At 35.8% G+C, this 19,196-nt stretch overlaps 2 protein-coding genes across 2 annotated transcripts; one reads left to right on the top strand and one right to left on the bottom strand.

Annotated features, from left to right (window-relative positions):
* The first annotated feature begins 3,088 nt into the window (after positions 1 to 3,088).
* Positions 3,089 to 8,922, top strand: LOC147542898 (alpha-mannosidase 2-like). The gene is made up of 4 exons (XM_086633426.1): positions 3,089 to 3,807; positions 4,770 to 4,919; positions 5,312 to 5,344; positions 5,887 to 8,922. Exons 1-4 carry the CDS (start codon positions 3,244 to 3,246, stop codon positions 8,626 to 8,628), a joined length of 3,489 nt encoding a protein of 1,162 aa, XP_086489552.1. The 5' UTR covers positions 3,089 to 3,243; the 3' UTR covers positions 8,629 to 8,922.
* A 370-nt stretch (positions 8,923 to 9,292) lies between these two features.
* On the bottom strand, positions 9,293 to 13,803 carry LOC147542897 (uncharacterized). Its single transcript, XM_086633427.1, has 16 exons — positions 13,686 to 13,803; positions 13,468 to 13,618; positions 13,259 to 13,356; positions 13,052 to 13,152; positions 12,869 to 12,947; positions 12,132 to 12,192; positions 11,973 to 12,019; positions 11,787 to 11,879; positions 11,562 to 11,652; positions 11,359 to 11,407; positions 10,673 to 10,789; positions 10,428 to 10,575; positions 10,241 to 10,333; positions 10,087 to 10,155; positions 9,721 to 9,763; positions 9,293 to 9,622 (listed from the first exon to the last, which is right to left on the bottom strand). The coding sequence occupies exons 2-16, from the start codon at positions 13,523 to 13,525 to the stop codon at positions 9,522 to 9,524; spliced, it is 1,248 nt and encodes a 415-aa protein (XP_086489553.1). The 5' UTR covers positions 13,526 to 13,618; positions 13,686 to 13,803; the 3' UTR covers positions 9,293 to 9,521.
* Between the last annotated feature and the right edge of the window lie 5,393 nt (positions 13,804 to 19,196).

The raw sequence follows: 19,196 nt of genomic DNA, 5'->3' as shown, positions 1-19,196 counted from the left end.
ATTTCAAAAAGAAGAAGGGTGTTTCGGAAATTCCACCCCTAGCCTGACTTTTTTGGACCTGCCCCTCATTCTTTATCTGCAGTGGGCCTGATACATATTGTTGGGCTGATTTTGGGCCTTTTGCCCAACCCCTCTATTCTCATGTGATTCCGTCAAAAGGGAGTCCAAAGTGCAACACTGGAAAAAGGGAGTCCAAACAGCAAGTCGATTATAGGAAAGGGGGTCCAAACAGCAAATCTCCCATCCAAAAATAAAAATTGTGATTTTCGCTTACGTCTAGAGTGATTTTTTTTTAAGTTTTCTATTATTGTTTATGTAATTACGTTTTATAACTGCGATATTTCCACTCATCTCAAGGAGAATTTACCTTTTTTTTCTTTTACAAGATGCAGACGACATAAAATTGCAAAATTTACCTTTGTGTTCAGAGTATTATGAACCATCAGATCTTATATTAGTGTAGTTTAAAGGACGTTCGCCTTGGGCCTCCACCTCAAAAGGGCCACAAGTAACTATTGTATAATATACAATACCTACTTAATCGTGTAATGACTATTACCTCTACTCGGAAGGGTGATGGGTGTCCATGCAATTGACTCGGTTTTGAGTCCTGTGTGCCACATGTTTTGAAGTTTTTTTTGGATGAGAATATAATTGCTAAATCAATCTTTATTTTTGCTCCACTACACTTTGTCTTAATCATTTTGTTATTTTAGGTGTATTTTGATAATATTTGAAGTGTTATTTAAGAAATAGAAATCTAAGTGTTTTTTTTTCACAAAAAAGTAATAATACATAAATACACATGTGAATCATCTATGATTTTCATCATCTTACAGTTTGTTCAGTTTTTTGCGCGTAATTTATTTTTGTACGAAATGCCCGCAATTAAATTTCGTCCAGGACCCTCAAATTCTCAGTCATAGCTCTGAGTTTGAATAATTGATCAAAAATTAGATTATGTTTGTGATTTAGTTTACTAATCAATTCTTTATCTACTTGAGGTACCTCTATTCTTTAACTAAAAGATGAAACTCAACAAAATACAGAACGATATTGAGACTGACAAAATATCTTACATTTAAGTATCATAAAAAAAAATTAAATCAAATTACTAGTACTATAATGACAACTCATATCTTCATTTGCAAAATTATACTCTTGAGGCGATTTACATTTATCTAGACAAAAGTAAAGTGTCATTTCTAAAAAGTAAAGAAACTTATCAAATGCAATGGTGTTAAAATACTATTGAGATCTCCATTAATCAGTTACCAATATTATTTTTGTTTTTTCAATTCAGGTAGAACAAAATAATTAGATGACTTCATTCGTGATAGAGACTCAATAAACTACCCTACTCGAAAGATCTCGACACTTCCTATAAGTTTGAGTATACACCTCAAACCCAGATTTTGGACGCATACCTTAGGCAATGTGGGATGTGACCTCTCTCAAATAGTACACATCTCGCCCCAAACTCCATTAGGTACATATGTTATGGCTATTTTTGCTACTCATATCCCAACTTTAGGGGAAGATTAGTTGCTTTGTAATAAAAAGCTCAACGAGTCCACGTCGATCCGCCTCCTCACTTACTGAACTTGATCTGACCTCATTTAATCTCACATAACTCAGTGCGAGATGTTCTTTTGAGCGATGTGAGACTATTACAACCTTGGGAGCGGCGCTAAAATCACCCATTAAAAATACTGTTAGCCCCTGGTGGTGGAGATTGATCAAGGTCAATTTTTTTGACCACAAACATCTGTTGGCACCCGCTGAAATTTTGTATACGGATCGACCCATCCGAATGGATCAGACAGACCACTCCGAATGGTTTCGGACTGACCACTTCGAATGGTTTTGGACTGGCCACTCAGAATGACTGGTGTGAGACCAGCTCGTGATTAGGGTTCCCAGGAGTACTTTTAATAGTGATTTTGGAATATTCAGACTGACCACTCCGGATGGTTTCAGACTGACCCTCCGGATGGTTTCAGACTAACCACTTCGAATGGAACCAGATTGACCATTTCCCGGGAGTATTGTTAATGGTGGTTTTGGATCAAGGTTCTTCCTCTCTCTAACGCCTCATCATAGATTAAGATTGGTTTGAAATCAAAGTTCTTCCCATAATAATTTACTCTATTTCTCTCTCTAAAACTAGGTTTTTTATCTCTCTAATTCTTCATTGTTGATTGACGATGATGGGTTTAAAAACAAGATTTGTCCCATGAACAAATGTTGATTATGATTCAAAGAAGGAAAAGAGATGAAGAAGAAGAAAAAAAAGGACACGAACAAGCACAAGAAAAGAAAGGGAAAAATGAAAAATAAAAAAAACGGGAGGGGGGAGGGAGCCGGAAGGGTGCCTCCTTAGTAGGCACCCGGTCTGTACCGGGTGCCTATGCCTGTAAACGGTAGCTTATCGGATCGGATATAGGCATATCCGTATCCGAATCCGATAAGCTATCCGAATATCCGAATCCGATAATTATCCGACGGATATTAAAAATCAATATCCGAATCCGATAATATTAACGGATATCGGATAATATCCGATATCCGAAACTTTAACAAAATTTCAAATATTTTCTTTGAATTTTTAACCATTAGATCTAAATAATAAATCTCGACCATACATTTTACATATAATTATGAATAAATTTAAATTTTTATTAATTTTTTATATTACTTATAGGATACGGATATTTATCGGATCGAATATGAGTGTATCCGTATCCGATAAGAAATATTCGAATCCGTATCCGAAACCGAAATTTCGAATATTTTTTTAAAATTCGAATACGGATGCGGATCGGATGTCGAATATTCGGATATCCATTGACAGGCTTACGGGTGCCTACAGAAGGTGGGGGCTAACAACACTTTTAGCGGGTGCTATTAACTGCTCCCTACAACCTTTTACATTGAGTTACATTGAGTCCTAACCACCCTTCTACTTAGGGTGTGGCTAAAAGTACCCGTCCAAACTCCGGTAAGCACACGGTCAAAGCACACATAGAGATGTCCCATGTGCAATCCGGGTGCCTACAGCACTTTGGGCGGGTGCTTTTAGCCGCTTTGCCTGGATTGAGCACGTGCCGCCATAAGCAGCCTGTCTGCCTCACACGAGGGGAAGACTTTCTACTCGAAGACAGAAGTTGACAGTTGACACTAGAAAAGGTTCCCCCTCTCTCTCTCTCTCTCTCTTTCTCTAACTTTCTCTCTCATCTTCCAATGGCATTCTTCTCATCCAACACAGGCAACAATCGGAGAAGTGGGTGGTTACCCAACTCTTTTCTTTCACCACTAAACTCAAAACCCAAATTACCCCGCAAATCTCGCCGTAAAACATCACTCTTAGATTTCATCTTATTCCCAAACTTATTCATCATATCTCTCATTATCTCTCTCCTTTTCTTCATCTTAGTGTTCTTTCTTATTGGTATCCCAAACCCACTTTCTTCTCACTCTAATCACAAACATTCTCCATTTCACAAACCCAGAAAACCCTTTAACAGAAAACCCATTTTGTTTCCTAATATTGCTTCTTCAGCTACTGTTGATATCACTACTAAAGATCTGTATGATAAGATTCAATTCTTAGATGTTAATGAAGGTAGTCCATGGGAACAAGGATGGAAAGTTGGGTATAATGGAAATGAATGGGATACTGAGAAATTAAAGGTTTTTGTTGTTCCACATTCACATAATGATCCTGGATGGAGAATGACTGTTGATGAGTATTATGAACAAAAATCTCGCCATATATTGGATACAATTGTTGAGAGCCTTTCTAAGGTGAAATTGAGCTTCAATTTGGGTAACTATAAGTTGTTTTTAGAGCTTATTTTTGTTGGATTTTGTGATATTAGATTAAATTTTCCATTTTTTTCGTATTTGGGTTAGTTTGATTCTTCATTCTATTAAGTTTGTGGTCTTCCAATCCAAAAAACAATTGACTGTGAGTGGAGAGGACCTAGATATCAGAGCAAGTCCAATCACGTGTGTGGGTGTGTGAAAACTGTGTGTGATTTTGTGTATGTGTGAAACACGTGTTTGAACTATTTTCTTTTTGAAATTCAATTTTTTTTTCTAAAAATTATGGGTTGGAACCCCAATGGTCATGTGGGGAAACCCTCAGTCGACTCCAAATTAAGAGTAGACTAAGGGCTGCTTGTGGCTGAGCTTCAGTTGAACCCCGCTCAACCCCAAGCGCCCCTGATTGGACCCAAGGGGCCAAGGCCTCAACCACCTTGGGTTGGAGTTGCTCATATATACTTGGTTGCCAGGTTATCCTCGCCCCCCTCATATATGACATTTTAGCTAACACGTGTCAACTGTGCGCCTAGTATGTTACCATGTTAAGTTTGTGGTCATGCAACTCAAAACCAATTGGTTATGAGTAGAGATGACCTAGATATTATATACGTGATTGCTAAATTTCTCTTTTCCCATGTGGGACTATTCTCACACATTTGTCATTCTATGATGCATTTTTTTCGAATGAAGTTATCATTTTTAGGCTTCCTCCAACTTTTTTTTAGTTGATGTTTTTTTGGCTTTTTAATGGTTTACATGAACACGGATTAAGAAAGAAGTAGGAACCATTTTGTTGTTGTTGTTTGTTCATGGCAGATTGAGAAGAGCAAGATGTTTTAGATATTTACCTATCGATTAGTGTTACTTTGGATGTCAATTTAGTGGGATGCTTTTGATTGGCTTCTAAAGTTCTAAGGCTTGTTAGAATTTGGATTTTGTAGGATGGTCGTCGCAAGTTTATATGGGAGGAGATATCATTTTTGGAGAAATGGTGGAGAGATTCTTCCACGACTAAAAGAGAATTGCTCATCAATTTGGTAAAGAACGGACAACTGGAAATCGTTGGAGGTGGTTGGGTGATGAATGACGAGGTAACAATCTTTAGCTCTGCTTGGTATCGGATAATTTTTGCAAATTCAACAAGATTCCGATACTTACATTTGAGAGTGCTGTCACAGGACTGGCTGCTACTTGGCCCATAGAAACTTTGAGTTTACTTTAAATAAGGTGTGAAACTATTCACAACTTATCTTGCCGAATTCATGTGATCTAATTTACAGATTGGTCTGTGTAATAGAACTCATCACTGGAATGCCTATCTGGTTTGACACTGTATTTGGGTCTTGAGTAGTTGAGTAACAGCCGATACATTTGTTAATCCGACCCCATGCATCCGAAATACTTAAGTCTTTTATCGAACTATATTTTCTCAAATATCATGAAGCAGTTCTTATTAATAACGTTCTTTCCTTTTCTTTTGCAGGCCAATTCCCATTATTTTGGCATCATTGAGCAGGTATTAAAGAAGAACTTTGTTTTACATCATAATTACTACCCACTTTCTCTATATGTATTTTAGGCATTTCTCATATTGGTTACTTTTGGAGACTGGACCTTTGTTCTTTATATATGACATAGCTAAATGCCTAAACCCAAATTGTTTTTGAACCAAGAAGGGCTGGGTATAGTCCGGGTTTTAAGGTTTATATACTGCCAATGTTTGAAAAAACTGGCGAGGCGTACTCCTCGAGGCGCGCATCGAGGCGAGGCGGTCTCGAGGTGCCTCGAGGCGTACGTATTTTAGGCCATTAAAAAGACAGACGTATTTTAGGCTAAGAGGACTTGTTATACTATGGTAGTAAACTTTTCACTGTTATTTTTGAGTTGTTTGGCAACATTTCAGACTTTATACTATGGTAGTAAAGTAGAATAACTTGTTATGCTATGTTTTTTACATAATTGATGTCATGGTCTTTAGCAAAATAACGTGAAAACGTATTTTGAAACCTTGTGTACTGCTAGAATTCCACTTTGATCAATAGCCGTTTGATGTATCAGATGACAGAAGGAAACATGTGGTTAAACAGCACAATTGGGGTCGTCCCAAGAAATGCTTGGGCAATAGATCCATTTGGTTACTCTCCTACCATGGCGTATCTGCTAAGACGTATGGGTTTTCAAAACATGGTTATACAAAGAACCCATTATGAACTTAAGAAGGAACTAGCTTTTCAGAAAAATTTGGAATATATTTGGCGACAGAGTTGGGATTCAGAGGAAAATACTGATATTTTTGTTCATATGATGCCTTTCTACTCCTATGATATTTCACACTCTTGTGGACCTGATCCTGCTATTTGTTGTCAATTTGACTTTGCTCGAATGCGTACTTTTATTTATGAGCTTTGTCCTTGGGGAAAATACCCAGTTGAGACGGATCAAGATAATTTGCAGGATCGAGCATTAAAACTACTAGATCAATACAGGAAGAAATCAACACTATATAGAACAAACACATTACTTGTACCTTTAGGAGACGATTTTCGTTATATTAACATAGATGAAGCAGAAGCTCAATTTAGAAATTACCAACTATTATTTGATTATATGAATTCAAATGAAGATCTGAAAGTTGAAGCTAAATTTGGTACTCTGGAAGACTATTTCCGAGCTCTACGTGATGAGGCGGAAAGGGTAAATTATTCTCGCCCGGGTGAGGTCGGTTCTGGCCATTTAGAGGGGTTCCCATCTTTATCAGGTGATTTCTTTACCTATTCAGATCGAAAACAGGATTATTGGAGTGGTTACTATGTTTCTAGGCCTTTCTTTAAAGCAGTTGATCGAGTACTGGAACAAACTCTTCGTGCATCAGAAATGATGATCGCTTTATTACTAGGATATTGCCAAAAACCATCATGTGAGAAGTTGCCGACTAGTTTCTCGTATAAGTTAGCAGCTGCCAGAAGAAATCTAGCCCTTTTTCAGCATCACGATGGAGTAACTGGTACTGCTAAAGACGAGGTTGTTGAGGATTATGGAACTCGAATGCATATTTCTGTACAAGATTTGCAGGTTTTAATGTCGAAGGGTATTGAAGTACTACTAGGATTCCAGCACGAGAAATCGGATCAAAACCCATCTATTTTTGAGCCGGAGCTGGTAAGATCGAGGTATAATGTTCAACCGGTGCATAGAGTCATAAATGTTCCCGATCGAAGTGCATATACAATTGTTCTGTTTAATCCACTAGAACACACAAGAGATGAAATTGTTATGGTAATTGTCAATAGGCCAGACGTATCCGTATTAGGCCCAAAAAGGGTGTGCGTGCGAAGCCAAGTTTCACCAGAGTTGGGTCACGATAAAGACAAAATTTTCACTGGGAAGCATCGACTCTTTTGGCAAGCTTCTATTCCTCCCTTAGGTTTACAAACCTATTATATTGTCCATGGGTATGCTAAATGTGAAAAAGCAAAACCAGCAAAGCTGAAAATATCCATGGATCAATTACCTTGTCCGACTCCTTACGATTGTTCTAAACTGGAAGGAAGTATAACCAAAATCAGTAACAAACATCAAGCGCTCACCTTTGACGTTCATCACGGCTTATTGCAGAAAGTGAGGAATGAGGACGGAATTGAAACAGTTGTGGGTGAAGAAATAGGAATGTATTCTAGTTCAGGAAGTGGAGCTTATTTGTTTAAACCAAATGGCGAAGCTCAATCTATTATTCAAGCTGGTTCGGTAATGGTGGTCTCAGAGGGTTCTCTAATGCAAGAAGTTCACTGTTATCCAAATACAACATGGGATAAAAGCCCTATTTCTCTCAGTACACGTATTTACAACGGAGATAACACTATCCAGGAGTTTGTCATTGAGAAGGAATACCACGTTGAGCTTCTAGGGGAGGACTTCAATGACAAGGAACTGATTGCTAGATACAAGACAGATCTCGATAACAAAAGAATTTTTTATTCGGATTTGAATGGCTTTCAGATGAGTCGAAGAGAGACATATGATAAGATTCCTCTTCAGGGAAACTACTATCCAATGCCTTCCCTTTCATTTATGCAGAGTTCATTGGGTACCCGGTTGTCTGTCCATTCTCGGCAGTCATTAGGAGTAGCAAGTCTTAAAGACGGGTGGCTAGAAATTATGCTGGATCGTCGGCTAGTCAAAGATGATGGTCGTGGTCTTGGTCAAGGAGTGAAAGATAACAGACCAATGGACATGGTATTCCACATCCTCTTCGAATCCAGTATCTCGACTTTACATCCTGTTTCTACTTCCCTACCGTTGAACTTGAACCCATCTCTTCTCTCTCATCGAATCGGAACTAGCTTGAATTACCCATTACACATTTTCGTGGCCAAAAAACCACAAGACGTGTCTAAACGTTCAACCCCGAAATCTCTCTCTCCATTGACAGCTCCCTTCCCATGTGATTTGCATATTGTGGGTTTGAAGGTTCCAAATCTCTTGAAATACTCTCAGGCTCAGCAACCACTACAAGACTCTAGATTTGCTTTGATATTAAGGAAGCAACAAATAGACTCGGCGTATAGTTGGAAAGGCGGGTCTCAGTGCAAAAGTATTATCGACGAGCCTATTAATATGTTTGATATGTTCAAGGATTTTGAAGTACTGAATGTGAAATCGACGTCCTTAAATCTCTTACATGATGACTCGGAGTTACTTGGGTATATCGAGCAGTCGGGAGATGCCGCTAGAGAGGGACATATACTCATATCCCCCATGGAAATTCAAGCTTACAAACTCGACTTGAGACCCCATCGATGAACATAGATTGAAATCGAAGATTACCCAATTATAAGCTAGTAATGTGATGTTCATTTTCCGCAACGAAGAGAGGAAAAAACACAAACTACAGTAACTTTTGTCATCTACAATACTTTGTCAAAATGTAACAGGCCATTGATGCAATCTTTTGGTGGGAGAGTTCTGATATTAGTGGCTAGTCTTCAGCAGATTTCGTAAGTATATTGTACCATTTTATTTCAATGTTGTTATCATCTTGTTGTAACAAATGTACATTTTCTTATGGTGAAATGCAATCAGGATAGTTCCCCTTGATGTTTATGTTTCTCTTAAAATGTTGACCTAGAAATGATCATGATCTTAAGGGAAAGTAAGGAAAATCTGCCGAGTATGATGTCTGTCAGAGCCGAGATGTTCCTTTTTATCCTTGTCGAGTATGAAATCTCACTCGAGATGTGAATCGACTCGATTTGGATTTCAGGTCGTTTTTGTTTTATCTGACTCGTTTGATGGTCTAGAGTCTATTCGAGTCAGACATTAAATAAATTTTGACTTAAGAGCACATTGTTTGAAATGACTATAATGCTCACGACAAAAACAGGTCAGACTCAGATGACTCAGAGTCAGACATGTCAGACTCATGTGAGTCTGATTAAGTATGATGGTTTTAAAATTGCAAGATAACTAGGAAGAACAACCGAAATTACTTTTTATTTATCGAATAATCTGTTTTCACACTCAAATACAACATATTACATATACATATACAAAGGAGCAATCTTCGAAGCAAAACCCTGCAAATTTGGGGTAGAACTGATTGCCATTGTTGAAGTTTGATACATTACAAGCAGTAGGAATAATGCAGAAAATGAAAGACTTGCACTCCGTGGGGATAAACTTATTTAACTTTTTGGTCATAGAATGATTTCTTCCTGCACACTGACATTTAGGGTTTTATGTGGAAGAATAACACTGTTAATGACGACAACTTCGTCTTCAACATTCACATCTTCTCCTGCATCAGAAAACACCATTCTGTCAATAACTTGTTCCTGGTTTTTCGAATTCCCATCTTCGAAATGGCAAAAGAGAGATGACAGTAGAATAACTTACCGAGAATGGTAACCCCAAGTTTCGAATTATAGTCTCCTACAGCCTGAAACAATAGTAAAGATGTAATGTTATTTCCTAGTGACTAGGGAAGAACGATATTCAGCATTTGTGTTATGGGTATCAAAATTTGTTTGATTTTGAATTCGAGCTCCCAATGAACTCCCTAGATTCACCAGTCTTCTTTTTTTGCTTATGTGGAGTTCTTCTAGTCATGAAGTAAGATCAAGGATAGAGAATCTAGCCCATATCTTGATACTAAAATGTGACTGAAAATCCGATATTTAGTGTTCATTTTCATTTTTTTTCTCTAATTCATTGGTGAAGATGATACAAAAAGAAAGAAGAAACAAGAGATGAAAGCTTTGCCTGGACACGTGACCACCTCCCGATAGACGACTTCCAACCCACAATGGAATATACAACAATTGCATTTTCCTGTCATAAGATAGTAAGAGACATGAAAATCGACCTTAAACAGACAAGTTATTTGAACTTCATATCCGTGAAGTCATTTCCGTACCTTAATCTCAACGTCATCTAAGATGATGCAATTTATGAGCCTCACACCTGCTCCAACCCGAGCATTTGCAGAAATTGAGACATTCGGTCCAATCTGTTCCGACAAATAATGGATTTGATCACGTCGAAATGGAACACAGTGTGGCTTAATATCATAACTAGAAGTTGTTGTCAAAATGAAACCAAACCTTTGCAGTTGGATGTACTTTTGCTGATGGATGAATATAAACATCACCTTTAATGGAAGCACCTTTCGTGCCATCCCCACTCGCCAGAAGATGAGGAGACATATGCCGAAATTGTGCAAGATATAAAGAAGAACACTTCAAAGAAATTCTGTAACCAAACAGAAGTTCAAAAGGTATTATAAGATATAAAGTACATTTGAAACGAAGAGATAGATAAAAAAAAGATTGAAATAAAGTTGGCTTACCCCGGAGTTTTGATCTGTTCCCAGAAATCTAGTGTTTCGTACGTATAAAGTTGCTTCTTCCCAGCAAGAGGTGATAGAATATCTTGATCCAATCTTACAAAATCTGTAGGAATCACCCTGTCGAAGTAACATAACTCAATCAATTCAAAGCATCAGCAAGACCGTTACAAGATTTTCTTTCGAAGATGTGTTTGTGTGAGATGGGGATTGAACCCTCCATTTTTTTATACAATTGTCAGTGTCATAGCTTAGGAGAGTGTTTGGAACCTGAGCTACAGGGGTGAGCTCAAGCTTAGCAAGTGAAGAGACTTTTTGGTGGGCATGTGGAGCCTTCACGAAGAACAAAACCCTGTACCCATTGGGCTTGAACTAGGGTGTCAGAAGTGGAACATTATCAATAATTTCTAAGGCTTGGGTTGTTACAATGAGCTTATGTTTGGGTTTGGGCAAATCAACTCACTCTATGTCGGAGTTCAAGTCAATTTCATTCATCATCAAGTATCTAACTATCTAAGAGCTCACTTTAGGGAGGTTTTACCTAAGCAATTGAAGTTAGACTTTTGGCCCACAAGTATTTGAAAGAAAAAAAACAACACCCAAGGTAACTAATCCATACTACATGGTAACATTATCAAGACATACAAGATTTAGAAATATTGAAAAGCTCAAAAGCAGAAGAATCATACTTTGTTGCAGACTGAAGAGCCTCAAAGCTCGACATTCGTTGAAGATTAGCTACAAATACGGAAGTAGAGTTCAGTTCGATAACCACATGTTTTTGTACTTTTTTAGAAACGAAACGGATTAACCTAAACATATACGCCAATCAATAAGAGAAGATTGCTCTCTTAACCGAATAGTTTAAATCAGCTTAGGGGCAGTAACCGACCTCTTTCTTTCCGATTTAGCGAAACATTCTCGATGGCAGCAAAAATATCAGGCGTAAATATGTAAACACCACAGTTTATTCGATCACTTACCTGCAGGCCACACAAAAGACGTCCGAATAAGACATTAAGTGGAGATGAGAAAAATGTAGAATTGAAGACATAAGCTATAAAAAGGAATATGTGATTGAAGTATTTGCTAATGATTTATGGTCATTATTACATACAAAAGTTTCGGGTTTTTCTGTGTAGTGAAGAAGTTCGTTGGTGATTGGATCAGCCACCAATTCACCAAACTCACTTGCTGATTCGGCAGAAACCTGCAAAAAGAGAAGTCACAAGAATCATGAGCGAAGTGATAAAATCAAAACATATTCGCCAAGAACAAACACTTGTAGGCATCGACTACTCACCTTGCTCACTAAAATCGTTCCAATTCCACCATATCTTCTATGGGCATCTGAAATTTGACTTATAAACATTAGTTATTAAGAAGTGTGTCAATTGAAATATCATCTGTTCTTGAGATATGGTTAAAAGAGCATAGCTTCATAATGAGAGTTGAAACTTACCAAGCATTTCTGACAATGGGAAGCTTGAGCAGACATCACAATTCAGCAAGAAGATATGTGACTGATAAAGCAAAATAACAACCAAATCAATAAATGAGATTAGGTGGAAATTATAAAGTTGTGAGAATAGTCCCACATGGAGAAAGGGAAGTTCGAATGACCAACGAAATAATATCTAGGCATATTGTTGGTCTTATGTTGGATGCTTGCAAAATTAGGTGGTATTCGTTTATTACTGCTCGAGTTTAATTTGTCTGATTCTGATTTGTCTGAATGCGACTCGTCTGAGTCTGACTTGTTTTGATCGCAGACACAACAATCACTTTAGGTTGTTTCAAACAATTAACTCTTAAATCGATCTTAGTTGATCTCCGACTCCAATGGACCCAAAATCAGCCCAAGTCAGCCATCTAAACGGCTCAGAAGCACGGGCAAGACTAAAACACAAACATTCTGAAATCTAACCCGTAACAATTTAAATCTCGATTCAGATCTCTAGTCCATGCTCGGGAAAAAAAAAGTCCCTTAATATGGTATCAGAGTCAAAGATAATGTAAGACTCACAAAACGCCACATATGAGAGTAGAGCGCGTGTAACAAAGTCCCACATGGAAAAAAGAAGTCTTATGACCGAACAAAAATACATTTCTTAAGAGATCTTGGAATATTATCAATCAAAACCACATTTCGTAACAATTTACGAATATCAAGATAGAAAGGAAGTTGAAGATTCATACAGGAGAATCTTCCATGATCAGATCTCTAAAATTATAAAGCCCACCAGCTGAACCATGTGGCTTGTCTTCTCTCAAATACCTAATAATCAGTAAAAACAAGATATTCTTAAGATCTAACTATTCAAAATACTAGTAGTATTTCCATTATCTTTCTGAATCTAAAATCAAAATACCAGAACTTACCTGACTGGGATTTTAAGTTCAATTGAGATAGAAGATACATAAAGTGTGAATTCCCTTTCTTCATAAAACCCAACCAGATAAATTTGTGCCAAATTTGGGATCTATAATGGTCAAAATCAACAACTTAATCACACTCTATAATCACTATAGAAATGATCAAATCTGACTCAAAAAACAGAAATCTAACTTGGGTAATGAGAATCAAACCCTTTTACAAGCTGAAATTGGATGATGAATCATTGGCTGACCAGCAATTGGAAATAATGGTTTTGGAACATTCAATGATAATGGTCTAAAACGAGTTCCTGCAAAATCAATACCCAAAATTTAACAAAATCTGATAAGAAAAATCACTGGGTTTTAATTGGATCAAGGAGAAAAATCAAATTCAGAAATCAGAAATCAGAAGATAGTACCTTTAGTTGGACCTCCAACCATAATTACAGCAACTACCTTCTCTTCAAAACTCCCCATTTTTCAAATTAAATTGTGATCTCGGAATTAAGTTTGAATTTGTAATAATGGGTAGAAGAGATTATAAGTGAAGAATGATTTGATCTGACAGAGGAGGGAAAATTCAATTAGAAGAAAAAGGTTTGAACTTTATAATTTGATAAGTAACAAGAAAACAGAGAGAAGGAAAGTGAGAAGAGAAGGAGTGGAAGTAATGTTCACGGATCTAATTCAGCTGCATTAATAGTTTAGAGAGAGACGGTTTAGAGAGAGAGTTTAGAGAGAGACAGTTTAGAGAGAGAGAGAGAGAGAGAGTGAATGAGAGTTGCTTGATTAGTAGTAGTAAGATGAAGTGAAGCAATTTCACAGTTCCAACTCACACATTTGGTACAGTTTTATTCTGCATATCCCGCTTGGATGACAGGCTTAATAACCGAATTTCAATGTGAGTCAACAAAATAAGCCATATGATTGGTTGGCTAATGAAACACAATCATCTTGACCGTTGACCACGTGATCACAAATCAATGGGGTTGGCTTGTGAAGGGCTCTTGATTGGTTGATGGACACTTTATTTTTATTGGTCTTGGTATAGGAAGAGCGATGTCTGGTATAGGCAGTGCATTAGAAAGATCAATTTATGTAATTGCTCTTCATTTACCAAATTAGTTTAAGGAGAGCGTTATAAGGATCATTTAATATATAATGCCAAAATATAAGGACTTGAATAAAAGTTATCAATAGATTTAATATCTTGTTCTCTTGCAGTTTTGTCTCACGTAAACAACTCAACCCTAACATCGATCACTACTATCAACATCACTATTAATATTAAAAAACTTGCAAAATACATAAGTTTACTATCATTATTGTCTTAGTTACAAGCTTTTAACGATGCCTCGAGATCTCATGGATAAGGAACCACCATTAATGAAGAAGGAGGCAACCTACGTAAAAAAAGAAGAACCCTTTGACTTAAACGAAGACATCGACTTGAACGAAAACATCGATTTAAACGAGGGCATCGACTTAAACGAAGATATCGACTTAAATAAAGACACATATAATGAAGATAAAGTGTCTCAGGTAAAGAAAAATCATTATTTTGTCTGCCTCTATGTTTGAGCAAACATTTTTAGACTTTTAAGTTGTTTTTGTTCCAGTAAAGGATTTTCGATTGGGTTGAGTGAAAAAGACAACAAATTTCGTCAACTCGGCTGAAATTGGTCTATTTTTTCATCCGCTCTGGACGAAATTTATTGAAATTTTAAGTGGTGCTGGATGAAATTTTTTACTATTTTCATTCATGAATTTTTATTTATGCCAAGCAAAATTTCTTCAAAAAATATCGTAATCAGTGCTGATTAAAGCCCTAAAAATCCATGGAGAAATCAAACAATAACAAGAGGTATGGACCCTTCTATGGAGATAAATGTCGTGTTAGTCATCTAGGATTTAGGGTTTCCATCTCTATCCCTCTCTTTGATCGAATAACATCTCTATCTCTCTCTTTGATCGAACAACATCTCTATCTCTCTCTTTGATCGAACAACATCTCTATCTCTCTCTTTGATCGAACAATGTCTCTATTTTACTCTTTGATCGAACATAATTTTAGAGAGAAAAGAGTTTCTCTCTCTTTGGTCGAACAAAGTTTAAGAGAGTTTTTTCTCTTTGATCGAACAGAGTTTTAGGAGAAGGAACAACATTTAATTTTGGGATATTGTAGAAAATAGTGTTTATCTCTCCCTATCCTATAAGAAATGCTCTCCCTATCTAATGCACTGTCTTTACTAAACGTTGCTTTTCCAAGTACCAAAGACCTTTTTTTTTGTTGAACACTAGTTAGGTACAATGGTGATAAAAGCACCAAAATTTTAGTGCGAATCAAGCGGAAAATGCAATCCAAAAGATCGGTTTTGCGCTACTCATAATGAGCGAAAAAGTGTCGTGGAACAAGGTCGTCGGAGCCCGATTTCAACTTGACACGCCAAAATTGTGGCAACTCAAACATTTTCTAGGTACAATTGAGGGTAAAGTACTCTTTATTCTTTATGTAAGATCAAACCTAAAATATGACTTAGAGTCTAATTGATTTGAGTCTAATTGATTTGAGTCAAATTTTAGAATTTAATTTTGGGCTTATTTGGTGTGAAAATTCAAATTTGGATGCATAATTTATATACACATAACTATGTATATATATTTTGTTGAAAGGACGAATCCTATTTAGACAATGGAATTGGAGAAAAATAAATATCACGCCATACAATTTTAACTCCACCGCTATGGATCTCTTTTCTTACACATGTCTACTAAAGTCATCAACAATCATTCACTTAAATTTAATATTATCTTTCACAACTAATCTTGATCCGTACTAATTGATTAAGAATGCAATTGGACTATCCATATATCTATGTAAATTAATTATCACGAAATAAATAAAGAAAATATTCCAACTTTTGCATAATAATTGATGAAAAGTTCGAAAACATTTGTTAAAATATTTGACAATGTTCAAACCTGCCTACACAGGTTTGTATTCTAAAGTCCTTAAAGAAAGAGCAATGAAGATTCCTTATATATATATACCTTAATATAATACTAGAGTATTAGCAGGGCAGGTCCTGAGATTTCGGAGGTCGAAGCGAATTTAAAGAATGTGGCCCACATATGTTGTTTCACATTAAAGCAATCCGTATATTGAACTTCTACATCTTCCTTACACCTAATGTCGGATTTAAACATGATACTTGTGTTAATAACGATGCAGCATGACTCAGACGATCTAAGGGGGGGTAGTGGTTGGGGACATTGGGGGACATTTTCATGTCCCCCAATGTCCGTGTTATTGGTTGGGGACATTTGAAATGTCCTCAAATGTCTGTGTTATTGGTTGGGGACATTTCAAATGTCTCCAAATGTCCCCAAATGTCCGTGTTATTGGTTGGAGACATTTCAAATGTCTCCAAATGTCTGTGTTATTCGTTCGGGACACGAAATTAGGGACATTTCAAGACAAATTGTTTTTGGGGACATTTGGAGACATTTTAGTGTAAATTTGGAGAGCTTTTGGAGAGAAAATGTCTCTCAAAATATGGAAGACACTTGGGGACATTTGAGTAAGGATGATAATAAAAATAATTATTATTACCAAATCATATTATAACTACATTATTGTATTATTATCATTATTACTATTATTATTATTATTATTCTTATTATTATTATTATTATTATTATTATTATTATATTATTATATATTTGAGTAAGGAAGGTAATAAAAATAATTATTATTATCAAATCATATTATTATAATATTATCTTATTATTATATTACTATATTATTGTATTATTATTACATTATATTATATTATATTATATTATATTATATTATATTATATTATATTATATTATATTATATTATATTATATTATATTAATATTTAACTATATTAAATAATAAATATTTACCAATTGTCCATCAATGTCCACAGATATCTACAGATGTCTACGAAAGTCGAAAAATATATATTTGGAAATATTAATTAATTTTTTTTATTTCTTATGGTAAGACAGTAATAATATTAAAAATAATAAATATCAACTAAATATCTATCAATGTCCACAGATATTCACGGATGTCTACGAAAGTCGAAAAATATATTTTCAAAGTAGTAGACAAATTTATTTCGTATGATTAGACAATAATGATTACATTAAAATAAAAAATGTCTACCAACTGCCATCAATGTCCTCAGATATCCACAGATGTCCACAAAAGTCGAAAAATATATTATTGAAACATGAGTACAAATATATTATTTCATATGGTTTGACAATAATGATAATATTAAAATAATAAATGTCTATCAATTATCCTTCAATGATGAGATAATAATAATAATAATATTAATATTAATAATAATAATAATAATAATAATAATTAATAATAATAATAAATAATAATAATAATAATAATAATATCCACTACACATTTTGTCCATGGATTCAATATGTTGAAATGTCCCCAGGACATTTTGTCCATGAACCAAATGTCTTGAAATGTCTCTGAGACATTTTGTCTATGAATCAAATGTCCTGAAATGTCCATAAAGACATTTTGTCTACGGACAAATGTCCCGAAATGTCTTGAAATGTCTCTGGAATATTTTGTCTCTGAGTGTCCTCCAATGTCCTGAACCACTACCCCCCCCCCCCCCTAATAGTTACTTGAAAATCGCCTCTGATACAAAGAGAGTACTAGTCGGTCTTTAGTCGAACTTTTGATTCGATGATTCAACGAGATTCATAGAGAAAAAATTTAACTTAAAAGTGTTATGATAACGGAGGTTTAAGAGTGGTTTAGGAGAAAATAGACAAAGCCAAGAAAGATGAGTCAAACTATTTGCCTGATCTCTTTTGTAAGAATTAATTTTGTCCATAATATCTAACTTTCTATACTTCTAGGCTTGTAACAACAACAACATCATATTAAATTAATAGTGTTCAAATTTGAGTTGTTCAAATTACATAAGAAAATAAAATGTGTATTGTTATATTATAATTATTTTGAGTCTGTTATTAAATTTCCAAAACAAAAATTTATAGTCGACAATTGATAACTCAATTGGTAAGTACTCCAAAATCTTGGAAGTCCCAAATTCAATTTCCATCAGAGGTGAAATATATGGCTCATTGAACTTGAGTAATCAAAGTATAAGGGCAAATCCAATGTGGGGCCCGGGCTCACAATTTTGTGAGCCCCTGAATTTTGGGAGCCCCGGGATTTTGTCTCAATTTCAACGTCAGACTCCCAACAGAGGCTCCCAAATCCAAATAATGTACGTGCGCGAGGTACGTGCGCGAGGTACGTGTGCGAAATTTTGATTCTAGATTTCGACTATGAATTATTAGATTTCGACTATAAATTGAAATGTAATATTGTCCGAGATAGATAATTTCAAAAAGATACACACACACAAAAAAAAAGAGGAAAAATAAGACTCCAAAGTAGCTCAAAACATTTTAAGAAGATTAAAAGAAAACAATTGAAAAAAAAATTAAAAAAAATTAAATTTAAGTGGGGTTGATCCCCTTTTTAGGGGATCTACCTCATTTGTTACCGTTGGGAAACCCCCAACGGTAACAATTGGGGTTGTGGGCTCCCTGGCCCGGGCTTCCATTTGGGAGCCCGGAAGCATGAGGCTCCCAGCCCCACCGGGAGCCCAGCCCTGGGGCTCCCGAGTTGGGCGCCTTTGTATGGGGCTGGGCTCCCTAATTTAAATTTTGGGAGCCTAGCCCCCATACACTGGATTTGCCCTAAATAAAGTAGTTTGAGGAATTCTATAATGACTGCGTAGTCAACCTTTTAAAAAATGATAAAAATAAAAATTACGGTTATAATAGTGTCAATGATTAAAGTGATAACAATAAATCAAAACAATAATAATAATTTGTGCATGTATCAAATAAATCAAAATAAAACTAGTTTTTTTTTTGTTAAGAAAAAATAAAACTAGTTAAAATAGTTATGTTGTCTATGCGTATAAATAGAAGGGGAGTAAGAGAAAGAGAGGTGGCGAGAGATATAGTATGAAACAGATGAAAGCAGAGACGACAAGAGTATAAAAAAGACTTTGTTGTGGGGCCCGTTCTTTGTTTTTATTAAAACAAAATTATTGTGACCC

Source organism: Eschscholzia californica, unplaced genomic scaffold (genome assembly GCF_041429995.1).
Source record: "Eschscholzia californica isolate CP2 unplaced genomic scaffold, dmEscCali1.0.p SCAF_4, whole genome shotgun sequence".
Lineage (NCBI taxonomy): Eukaryota > Viridiplantae > Streptophyta > Magnoliopsida > Ranunculales > Papaveraceae > Eschscholzia > Eschscholzia californica.
Note: the sequence above shows the minus strand (reverse complement) of the source record. Positions and strands in the feature narration are given on the sequence as shown.